The sequence below is a fragment of the Mesocricetus auratus genome, unplaced genomic scaffold (assembly GCF_017639785.1).
Source record: "Mesocricetus auratus isolate SY011 unplaced genomic scaffold, BCM_Maur_2.0 Super-Scaffold_100004, whole genome shotgun sequence".
NCBI lineage: Eukaryota > Metazoa > Chordata > Mammalia > Rodentia > Cricetidae > Mesocricetus > Mesocricetus auratus.
The window spans coordinates 48,119,016-48,131,889 of NW_024429189.1; the positions used below are offsets into that span (position 1 = coordinate 48,119,016).

At 37.8% G+C, this 12,874-nt stretch overlaps 1 protein-coding gene across 1 annotated transcript in view; it reads left to right on the plus strand.

Annotated features, from left to right (window-relative positions):
- The window catches only part of Itga4 (integrin subunit alpha 4), a 76,894-nt gene that overhangs the window by 24,359 nt on the left and 39,661 nt on the right, over positions 1-12,874 (plus strand). Inside the window, exons 9-15 of the mRNA XM_013122725.3 lie at positions 60-197; positions 3,892-4,003; positions 5,833-5,927; positions 6,729-6,819; positions 7,401-7,446; positions 7,785-7,939; positions 10,472-10,626. Coding sequence (XP_012978179.1) covers positions 60-197; positions 3,892-4,003; positions 5,833-5,927; positions 6,729-6,819; positions 7,401-7,446; positions 7,785-7,939; positions 10,472-10,626 — 792 coding nt within the window. The remainder of the gene's footprint in view (positions 1-59; positions 198-3,891; positions 4,004-5,832; positions 5,928-6,728; positions 6,820-7,400; positions 7,447-7,784; positions 7,940-10,471; positions 10,627-12,874) is intronic.

The window sequence follows — 12,874 nt, forward strand, 5'->3', positions numbered from 1 at the left end:
AGGGCTTCTGTGGGTAAGGCTACGTGTTCTCATTGAGCATGTGCTTTGCTTTTGAATAGCTTGGTTCATACTTTGGAGCTTCTATCTGTGCAGTGGACCTCAACGCAGATGGCTTCTCAGATCTCCTTGTGGGGGCTCCAATGCAGAGCACCATCAGAGAGGAAGGGAGAGTATTCGTGTACATCAACTCTGGCTTGGTATGTCTACTATTCCCCAAACTGGAAACCATTTATTAATTATAACTCAGACTGAAACTGCTCCTGTTTCAGAGTTCTGAGACTACAGAGTCTTTCTGAAATTGTGTGAGTGTGTGTGGTGGGGGGGTGGGTGAGTGGGTAGGTACGCACATATGCATTCAAGTGCATGATGAATGTGCACGCACGCCTATGCAAACCAAGGTACATATGTGAAGGTCAAAAGCAATCAGTCCTCTCCTTCTACCTCATGCTTCTGGCATCCAGCTCAGGTCAAGAGACTTGTATAGGAAACACCTTTATCCACTGAGCAATCCTGCCAGGTCAAAGCTATAGTCTTAAGCTTATCTGATGGACCAAAGTGACACTTCTACTGCTCTGTTGATATTCTGAAAATAGAACAGAGCATGACAGTGAGCAGCTATTCCTGAAATGAGACTCAACACACAATGGAAGTTCTGTACACCACTTGTGTAAGTTCACTCTAGTAACTGAAATTTCTTTAGTTTAATTTTGGCACAAATATCATTTGGAAGAATGGTTAGTGTAGATACTTCAAAATACATTTTTATATACCTTAATAATTATGGTCCTTATATAATTAGCAAATTATGAAATATTTTTTATTAGAAATAGATGAGGCACTCAATGCTTTTAACTTTTTGACTTGCAAACAGAAATATGGGCATGATAAAATATTATGGTATGGTTCATTGGATTATATTCTGAAATATTATGAACTTGGTGTCATTTATTATAAGTAGGTGCATTGTTCAGTTAGATAATACCGACTATTGTTCACCTTTAAGTCATGGACAGTACTTGTAGTGGAAACAGGCCTTCAATCTACAGAGTTCTGGCCTTCTCTGAACAGCCTTGGTTCTTGACATTAAATCAAGCAAAAATTGGATACTTAGTGGCTTTGGTTTGAAAATAAGATCAGGCCTCATGTCTCAGGACACAGCATCATTTAGTTGAGATTGAGTAAAGTGTGCTTGAAAGCTTGCTTACTCAAAAATTTCAGAGAGTTTGATAAGTTTTCATTTCAAGCATCAAACTCTATGCAGTGCAAATGAGAAGGCTTCCAGGCTTACAATGATGGAAACATCTCCAACTTCTAAACCTAGACACGAGTTACACATGCAGAAATTTCCTAGACTTTCTTTAAGCTAAAATTTATTTTAGAAAAGGCATATTACCGTCTGGACAGTGATGTTGCAGAAGGCATTAATAGCACGCAAACAGTGTTACACCACATGATCCACACTTTCCCATTCACAAACAGCCTTCCTTGTATTTACTAGATCTTCATTCAGCAAGTAGCCCTCATTTTCCCCATGTGATAAATATCTGGTAAGTTTTTTATTTTCTTAACAAATAATTTTTATGGGAATTTTTTATTACTTTAATTTTAAATAGCTTGCTTCACATGTCAATCCCAGTTCCCTCTCCGTCCCCTCCTCCTGCATCCCCCCACCATCCCCCCCAGCCTCCCACCCTATCCCCACTTCCTTCCACATAGGGGATATCTAGAGTCTGTCATTTCACTCAGGGCAGGGTCCAGGCACTCCCCTAAGAGTCCAGACTGAGAGAGCATCCCTCTTTGTGTTATGGAAACACGAAGTCCATTTGTATGCCAGGGATAAAATAATTTTTAAAAAATTGACAGTAAAAACAACTCAGAGAGTAATGAAACACCTCCCACTGAAATCTTAGACCACCCTACTATGAAAACAGATTAAAGAAATGCTCGGAGAGTAAAGGAAGAGCCGCTCACTGGGCTACCCTCTACCCTTCCCTCCCACTTAACCAGAAGCACAGCTGCTGGATTCTGGGATCAGTTTAGTAACTGGTTTCCATTTGTAAGTAGTGTGGATTTCTCTTGCTTTCTTCACATCTAACCTACTTCCAACTCTCTGAAGTGGTACTAGACACTAAGAAGCATAATATTTTCTTTTCAAGTTTGCTATTGCCTGTGATAGCATGGGAGAGGAATCATCCGTTTTGTTTACCCTTGCTTTGTTTTCGTGGCTCATAGAAGTCCTAGACTGGCAGTCACTGCAGAGTTATTTTCAATGAACTAAAAGAAAAGATTACTTAAATGACTTGGGTTTTGACCCAACCTACTAAATAGCTCTCAGGGGCCCCCAGCGAGTACTTGATTGCCATTCTCAATGGCTGTAGAATACTTGAACTAGAGCAATCACCACTTAACTTCTATTGAAACTCTTCTTAAAGAGCATTGTCTTGAGGTTATGTGTCTTTTATCTTTTCTGAAACACCGCCCCCTTCCCTTTAGTTATTTCCTAAGGAGCTACTCCATTTTATCCCTTGGTCCTCAGATTTAATCCTGTGCCAGGCACATGGTAGTGATTGTATCTACAGAGATAAACTCAAATTTTTAATACATTTAGAAAAAATAAGTGACCCTTAGTGGAGAATCTAGAATGGAACATAGTATGAAAAGAAGCTCAACAAAAAGTTGTGACCAAGAATCTTCAGGATTGGGTGAGATGGTCATCATGAAAGAGTCATTGTAATACAACTTGGTAAATGGCAGGTAATAAGTATATGAAAAGTAGGCATTATTTACTTTGGGCCAAAAGTATTTCAAGGAAGAAGTAGTATTTCAAGAGAAGAAAAAGTAGGAATTTCTGGTTATGCACTAAAATGTGAAGGACACTTGGCAAAGCATAAAATGTGAGTTTGTGGAATGAAGATTAGGTGTGCCAGGGAAGAGGAGGAGATCTAGAGTAGCATGTGGGAATTGCTTTTAAAACATGGGATTGAAATGATCAGCATTCATTATCACAGCATCATCTCTCTCTCTCTATATATATATATATATAGAGAGAGATATAGATATATATTCTACTTCAGAGATTCCAATGGCTAATTCATGTAATGAGACCCTTTATTAAGAGACCTCCCATCGCTTTCTATTGTTCACTTCAAAAAGAATAAATTTCCCTTTTAATTAAATTGCTATATACTGTAAGACAACAGTTTTTTTGTTGTCTTGTTATTTAATTAAATTGCTATATACTGTAAGACAACAGTTTGACTTTTGTTGTCTTGTTATGTATACCATTCATACATCTAACATGTTTTGCTGATCACTTTTTCTGTATATCAAAACCACATCTTCCTTGCAGTAGTCACCTTGTATGACACTTTATGAAGTCTCCCTCAGGTCATCTTTCCTTCCTGCTCCTTATTGGAATTTCTTCCTTTCTTCAGTTAGAATTGTTTTCCTTTCTTCTCTGTATTGTGAAGTAGTTTGTACTCGTAAGTCATGTACGTGCTTGTGTTAAACCCTCCTTGCAGCCATGGTTCCTGGAGGAAAGTGTTTTACATATACTTCCCCTTGACCCTCTTCACCTGCCTGCTCTGCACAGTGCATTGCCCTTAGCAAGAGCTCAATAAATATTTGTTAAATTGAATTATCAAAATGATTTATTGGATTTTCAAAGCTAGGGATCATGAGTTAGACAATTTCCTATGTCCTCTGAGCTCTAATCATGCTATTATACGTGTTGACTTAATAAATATTTATTGAATTGAACTGAGATGTGTGTACTAAAGCTCAATCTGTGGTTTGACGCATTAGAAAAATCCATATCCAATTATAGCGGTAAATCATGTGTAAAGTTGTCAGGGAGTTTTATAATGACACCTTTCTTCCATTTCTTCCTAGGGAGCTGAAATGGATGAAATGGAAACAGTGCTTATCGGAAGTGACAAATACGCTGCAAGATTTGGGGAATCCATTGCAAATCTTGGTGACATTGATAATGATGGCTTTGAAGGTAATTAAAAAATCTTAACTTTGTACTTGATGTCCACACTTAAAATAATTCAAGGAAGAGAATATGATTGTAGTTTTGTGCTGTTTGCCTTTCTGTTGAAAATGGGGCCAGAATGGTCTGCTGTCTAGTTTTATAGTGTTATGTCAGTTATAATTGTCAGTCATTGATCTTTACCATGGTTAGTTAAAGAGTGATATTCAAAGCATTTTATTGATTATAAGTAGCAAAAATTTTTACACAACTCTAAAAACTGATGTCTATCAAAGTGATATCCATTATTTTTCTATTTTAGAAAGGATGCTGATTTTAGAAAAAAATATGAGGGATATATATCATCTGTCCATGACATTTAACTAACAGTACAGTCCAGAAAGTGACCAAACTCAACTGGTTCTGGTTCCAAATCTGGAGTGTATTCTTGTGATCCCTGCTGTGCCCAGAACACCCTGTCTGGACACTGCTTTGCCATAGGATTTGGAAGGGTCCCAGAGAGAGTGTTGGTGATGGTCGGCTGTGATATTGAGGGCAGTGGCTATCCATCAACTGATACAGAAGCATTTGCATGATTAAATGAGTGGCAGTGTTTTAACCATGCATGCTGTCCTGGACATCAGCCTTGCTATACAAATATCTGCCTCTATGAGCAGCCCCTCACAGTTTGTTACTGGGAGTTAATTGATGTGATAAGACTCTACACATGTGATGGGTATGTGTGAGGGGAGAGTGTGGACTTTCCCATAGTGCAGTAATTTCCTAATATTTAGCAACTGAGTTCTTAATATGTATCTTCATGCCTTAGAATTGTGTCTTCTTGATATTATCATTGATAATTAAAATATAGATTGTATTGAACAGTAGTCATAATTACCACTGTGGTTGTGAAAAACATTTCCAGACAATAATAACTGATATCATCAAAATAGACTTTCTGTTCTTTAGATTTCAGTTAGAATAATTAAAACGTTTCACATTAATGGATACATTAATATACCTACATAGAATCATGTGACATACCAATGAAGCTATCTTGTAGCTATGGAACATTAGTTTCCTCCTACATGTTATGTGTATTTACATAACTTAAGCAACAACATTAGTCAGCATGTCTGTTACTCGGGATTTTTTCATATGAGATCATCAATTTTTTTTCTCTCAGTGTCATAACCCAATATTAATCAGAGCAAATTCATTCTGTCATTATTTTTCAAAACAATGCATTTTATGAACTCCTGTGTGTGTGTGTGTGTGTGTGTGTGTGTGTGTGTGTGTTTATCTCTAATATACACCACTGGAAGAAGAATTGTTTCAGAAGTCATTTTAAAGGCATAGAAAAGTCTAGAAGCTCGAAACTAAGGCTATTGTGGTTACACAATATCATATTATAACTTGCCAGATTGCCAGATGCAGTTATATGCAGTTGATATATTCTTTCATACTTAGCTTGCATCTTGTTGTGATCTCATTGTGTGACTTAAGAAAGCAAGACACATACATTAAACCCTGGGGGTTCATAGAATAGCAGGGCACATCAGCAGAGCTGAGGTGGGCATCCAGAGGTATGTCTGGAGACCTTGCAAGCATCATCACTATGAAAAAGTGCCCTTCAAAACCATCCACTCTCTTATTTTCCATGCACAGACTGTTATGCATAATCTTGAACATTATGAAGTTGGTGTTTTTGTTGTTGTTATTTTTGTTTTGTTGTTTTGTTTTTCTGGAGGAGTTCTTGAGTTTCTTTGGAAGAGGGCATTTTGACCATGAAGGGTAATTTTCAAAGTTCATTCTTGGAATCAAAAATTTCTAATTTTTCTCCTATTTAAATTCAACAGATATTGCTATTGGTGCTCCACAAGAAGATGATTTGCGAGGTGCTATCTACATTTACAATGGCCGAGTAGATGGGATCTCACCCACCTACTCACAGGTAAGATAGGCATTGGTGGAACAGGAAACTAGGGTACCTTGGCTCCTGCAGCCAGAATGGAAGATGCACCCATGTATTTCTTTCTTTCTTTCTTCCTTTCTTTCTTTCTTTCTTTCTTTCTTTCTTTCTTTCTTTCTTTCTTTCTTTCTTTCTTTTTTCTTTTTGGTTTTTCGAGACAGGGTTTCTCTGTATTGTTTTGGACCCTGTCCTGGAATTCGCTCGGTAGACCAGGCTGGTCTCAAACTCACAGAGATCTGTCTGCCTCTGCCTTCTGAGTGCTGGGATTAAAGGCGTGCACCACCAACGCCCGGCTCACAACCATGTATTTCTAATTCAGTGTCTGGACATGAAATTAAATAGATGGAACAGACTGATTCCAGAGATACTCTTAAAGTCTAGGAAGCAATCTGTACAAATCAGCAGGTTTTCTTCATAAGTCTGAACAGTAGGAACTGCTTAATAATAATAGACATCTTGTTTCCAAATGATTTGTTTATTTACTCATGTTGATTAAGGAAGCAAAGGCAGAACCTGGAAAAATTCAAAGACAGGGAATAAGAATTGTTTTGGAAAAACTAAAAACTATACTGCAAAATGTCTTTTCACAATATAAACTTTTAGTAACAAAATAGATTTCAGCCTCTCTTAAAAAGTTTGGCTTATCTGGAATGCATTTTAATAGCTACTATGCTAGGGCAAGCCTCAGAAGGTCCATTATTTAACTAATCTGACATCTTGGAAATAGTAAATATTTGATAACTATTTCCTATAAAAATTCCCCCCTCCCTCCCTTTTTTACAGAGAATTGAAGGACTTCAAATCAGTGAATCACTAAGGATGTTTGGACAGTCTATCTCAGGACAAATTGATGCAGACAACAATGGATATGTCGGTGAGTAGAGACTGTCCAATTTCTGGACCACAAAAGTTCTTTTGTGGGTTCTGCTTCATTGTGGACATGGAAAATCAATGTATAGGACTTCAGGTCACTTGCAACTGTGTTTCTAAATTTTTAAGGTTTGAAGCTGGGCCTGAAATGATCTATCAGTTCATCAGTTTTACACTGTTAGTGACTTAATGTTAGAGGCCTTGTTATTGAGAAAGAAGCACCTACAAAATCAAATAGGTGGTGAAAAGAAAGTAGAAATATGTTTTGAAAGATACTTAAAAGGAGCCTTCTGGATGAATGTTTCTAACTCAAAGCATTACGTTTTGTTTGGCAGCAATGCCACAAGTTTCTATCATGCAGTTGTTTTGCTTTCTTGAGAAAGGATTGCTGCTATTTCTGCGTGAAAAACTCAGACAATTGGAGGAATAAATCTGAGGATGCTAGCTCATCTTTTCCAATTAATTTTCTGTAAATGGTATTTTGATACAGTCACAAGGTGATACATAGTTAAGTATTTGTGGCTGCAAGGTAATTCTCTTTAATGGTGATCATTAATCTATGCTGTTTGTTTTCTTTTCCTTCAGATGTAGCAGTTGGTGCTTTTCGGTCTGATTCTGCAGTGTTGCTAAGGTGAGGTGGATGTGTGTATCACTGTTAACTGACAATCAGGCCTAATTGTAGATAGTTGAGGGGAAGGTTTCAAAAGCAATGGCCTTGTTGATGTTCCTTTATATATCTTCAAGTTTTACTATTATACTTTGGGATACTAAACATACCATAAGATAAAGTTAATGGTTTTATATATTTAAATGAAAATTCTTGATCTATACACAAAATATAAGCAATCGTGGATGCACATACAATCATGTAAATATTTTAATGGCATTGCTTGGTTGTTAGGGGTGTAATTATTGTCTTATGGTAAAGTGATTCTATAATTTATATTAATAATTTCATTGTCTTCTTAGGACAAGACCTGTAGTGATTGTTGAAGCATCTTTAAGTCATCCTGAGTCAGTAAATAGAACAAAATTTGACTGCACTGAAAATGGACTTCCCTCTGTGTGCATGGATCTGAGACTCTGTTTCTCATATAAGGGCAAAGAGGTCCCAGGCAACATCAGTAAGTGTGCCTCGCAGAACCAATGCCTCACTGGAGTGTGTACCATTCTCTAATCAGTTGTCAGCCCTTATTGCTCATTGTCATGACCATCTGACACTTCTGTAGAGGAGAATAGAGCAATATTTGCTTTGCCCTTCTTGTCCATCGTTTTTGGTTCTCAAGTCGTTCTAACCAGTAGGTGGGGCACAGAGAAGACTTAGCTCTTGTGTCAAAAGGCAGTGAGTGCCAAGAGCATCACTTGCTGCATTAGTTTAAGTTGCAACCTCTGTACTTAACCTGGAAATCTTCATAATCAAAAGAGCTCACCACAGCTCCTCAGCTTGACAGGGCTTCTTTCAAAATGTGCTTTATTGCTGTTACTGCTTTTCTAACAGTAATGGAGATAGAACTGAGGGCTTTGGGATGCCATGCTAATGCTACACCACTGAGTCACACCCTCAGCCCTACTGAGCTCATAAAGCCTGGCGCTGCTGTGGGTAGGAAGGAGTAAGAGGCACAGAACTATTTTTCTTAAAAATATATGCTGTCATCTTAGGATAAGAAGATTACTTGGAGACCAGACATGGATTCTGATACATATAATTTAGTGTATATAATGTGCTGCCATCATCAGCTCTGATAACTGTGCCTGTTTCCAATATACAGGGAACTCTCAATTGTTTGCCACAGAGAATGTAGTACTGATGTGGATCATCCAAGAGGCTAGTTAATCCAAACTCTTTAAGACACACACAATGTTGGAAATGCTACTAATAAAAGTAGCCCACAGTAAGTCATACATATACCTGGAATCATCATAATTTGGATATTAGTAACCTCTGAAATCGATGGTGCAATAACCTTATAGGCTGCTGTTATATGAAGATCACAGAGGCTGTCGGATACTTTCTGAGCCAAACTTTGTATTTATAACAGAGGTTCCAGGCTGACCAAGTTCATTGTGTAATGGGCAGAATGAAGCCAGCGTCTGTACCTTATGGGACTCATTTTCAATAATGCTCTTGAAAATCCCTGGCCAGGGCTGTATAAAAAGAAGATGGGCAAACCCTTATCTGGTTATTGGCACCTGGGGAGTGTGAGCCCAGAGTGAATTACACATTAGCATAGGCAAGCTGATGGATTATCTGAAAGATACACAGGAAGGGATGTGGCTGGTTCCTTATTCTTCTAACTCCATTGCGCTGAGTATTTTTAATGTCTGAAAACAAATATACGAAACTCATAAATAGTCAATGTTCTTAGAAAACATGCTTTATAATTGTCATCAAATGACTCCTTGTTAACAATAAGCCACGTGGTAGTAGGGTTGTTTGATGAATTCAGTGTGTTCTGCTTCTCGATGGGAATAGGTTTTTATTTCCCTCCTTCCCCTTCACTTTGCTTTGGACTCAGGTGATAAATTTATAGATGGCTACTTCACTTACAGCTCTCTCTTGCTCTCTAGGTTATTAAATTATAGTTATTGAAATATTCAAGTCAGTTGATTTAGGCTTTATTTTCTAAATTAAATGATGGTTGAAAGATTTATTCAAAAATAAATGTATGAGTAATTCAGGTTTTATGCTAATGTTGCCTTGAAATGAGTGGGTAAAATATCTTGAAAGATGTAAAGTTATTCTTAAAGTGTAAATGAATGCTACATGATTTATATAAATCTTTTAGATTTTACTTTCACATCACTCCTATTCAGTGAGGGCAACTCAGTGGACTGTTTCACTCACTTTGTAAAGAGTCCATTTAGAGTCAGGAAATGGGGCTTACTTCCTTGCTATAATCACACTTGATGATGATTTTATGGCTTTTTTTAATTCCCCATTTTTTTCTGATCTGAGGGTCTTATTTTCCAGCTAAATGTTTACTGTTTTAGTTTTGAAATCAACGTTTCAAGGCACTGGAATAGTTGAGAGAAAGTGTATGTATTTTTGCTTTTGCACAGATTAACTCTAGAGCAGTAAAATCATCGAGGATGAATAATTGTGATTTGACTGAAAGGAAGGTAATTTTTATCTTAGTAAACCATTTTACATAGGTGAGGTTTAAGACCTGGGTTTTCATTTTACATAGGAAAATTAAAAATAGCAAGCCTGCAAATGCAAAAACAGAAATGAGTGAACCTTACTGTATTTGAAGTTAGCCTTGTAATCACACAAGATAGATTCATCCTGAGCAGTGTTGAAGCTCAGAGCCCATCTGTACTTCTATCACCAGGAGCTATGTAAACAAAAGTGACTCCAAAGACTTGTATTATTAATATGGTTTTGACAATGTGCCTTCACATTCTTACATGTGGAAGGCTTAAGCAAGTAAGTAAAGATGTTAATAATGAAAACTTGAAAAGAAGTTAATAAATCAGTTTTATTTTACTAAAACAGTTTTGAAAGTACATTTTATTTTTTTTTTATACTGCAGTTGAACTGCTTAAAAATAATCTAATGAAAAAAACTTGAGGTATTTCCTTTATGGCACCTAACTGTTAATGCCTCAATGCCTTGAGCGTGTATGCTAATTATACTTCTTGTTCTGCTTTTGCAGTTTTGTTTTACAACGTGAGCTTGGATGTGCACAGAAAGGCAGAGTCTCCATCAAGATTTTACTTCTTCTCTAATGGAACTTCAGACACAATCACTGGAAACATAAGAGTTTCAATCAGTGAAGAGAAATGTAGGACACACCAGGCATTCATGAGGGTAAGAAAACTACTTGTTATGAAATATCGACATTCATATTGTCCATGCAACAGCAACTTTATGTATAATGTGTGCTTATGGACTGTTAGCTTCCTGTCCCTGTTAAAGCACCAGACAATTAACCCAGAGGATATAAACTCCAATTCCTGGTTTATCTTTATCTTGGTGTGATCACATTTGCCTGTATCCTTGCATCTAGAGACTTGCCTTTCCCTTCCCATGATTGCTATTTCCCTGTCCTCCTTTATCCACTTGCTTGGAAATGTACCTGAGTCATTCCTCTGAGACCCAGCCCTTCTCTATAGAGTTTGGGGTGCTGGGTAGAGCAGATGTTAGTTTGTTTTCCATGACCTAGGCAGAAGCCTGCATGGATGCATTAGGATTTTTTGTTTCTGCTCCAACTTTGTTGGGGTGCCAGAGGGAGCTGGTACAGCTGTGGCATGGTGGGACTCATCTGTGGACCAGGATGACAGCTCTCATGGTGCCTTGGGAGACATCCTGACAAAGCACAGTGAATTTCATGTTTCTTTTATTAAAACACTCATTCCCAAACGGAGCCTCATGCTCCTCACATTGGTTAAATTTTAGAATATGAAACTGTGCCAGGTCTTTTTTTTTTCATTAGAGAACCATGTACTTCATCAGAAAATCTATTGTCACAAGAAAGCCAAACTGTTCCTAGGAGCCCTTTCTGGGATTTGAAATCCTAGCCCTGGCTTAGAATTTAATTTTCCCTCAGATACTTATTCCAGGAAAAGGCAAACAAGTATCAAGACTGGTATACTGTGCCGCATGGAGAGCACGAATCCCCAAGACATTTCCCCATAGCCCTTGACAGGGTTTATTGTATTAGAATAAAGCTATTCAGCACCAAATGCAGAGAACGATGTTAATGTAGCCATCAGTTGTGTGGTGGGGATTCAATAGGTTCTTTTCGTTTTCTTCCTTCACAGATGTGTTTTGACTTATATTAGTCAATTACAGAGAGAACAGCTGAGGCCATTTTCAGGTCAACATGAGGACCAGCATTAGATGTTCTCAAGGAAACAGGTTGTGTTTAAGTTGTAAAAATAGCAGCAAATTGAGCTGGTTTATTTTGTCCTGTTCTCTGGCATTGTTCCTATAAATAAGGGATTGTCCAAATTGTACATTTTCTTCAGAGCACATTTGAAGTCGAATTATACTTCTTCAGAGGTTTCCATGCTCTGTTGTATATATCCCCATGGCTTTCATGATAATGAGGTACACTGTTGACTTTGGGCCCTATCATGAATGGTCTGTTATTTATCTTTATTGTTGTTGTTATTATTATTGCAAGGGTGGAGAGCAATGACAGTAAGCTAGGCAGACTCTCCAGCACTCAGTTGCATCCCAAGCACTATACTATAGTAAGCATTCAATTATAGTACCTAGTGATGGGATGGGATGTGTATTATGTAGGGCTTTAAAAAGTCATTGTTTGTTTCAATGCATTTTTCCTTTCCATAAGTTACTTTGAATGTTTTTAGGTGAAGGAGGCTTCTTATAAAACTTAAATTCATAAATACAAATGCCATAGGCAATTCAACCTTTATTTACAGCAAACCCAGAGAAGACATGAGAACCACCAAAGTGGGATCCACAGCTTTGAGTTCTGCCAAAGAGTTGTAGCTGTTACTTTGAAGGGAGTCCAAGAGTTTCAGTTTTCTACCCTTGCCTGTGTGGTTGCCTATGCCAGTTTGAAACATTATCTTTCTTAGGCTTCACAGTTGAAAGTACAGGATAGCAACCCCAAATCCCTGTCTCCTCTCTCTTTCTAATAAATCAGAGACAAAGATGGACAGTGATCTGGCAGTGTGTAACAGTAACACCTATAGGACTTTAAAAATATTACATGCTAGACTATGGCTAGAGGCACTGACTGCATGAACCTGAAGAAGACATGAAGATTTACCATTTTGTCAAGTTCCAGGATGGTACTAGTGCTGCTGGTTCAGGAACCATATTTTGAGAATCTCAGGTATAAGAGCGGAAGGTTCTGGGAGCTAGGTGAAATGCTTCACGGTAAGAGGGTGGAAGGTAATTTAAGGGACAATGGAGAGGTGAGGTTGGCTAAAGTTTGAGCAGTACAGGTCGGGGGAACACTTGCAAGACAGACGTGATGGGATCTGTGGGTATTTTTCTGAGTGAGATGGAGATCTGTTGTAGAAGTTTGAGCTGAGTGTGTATTACTTCAGTAGGAAAAGCACTCTAGCTGCTGTGAAGAGGT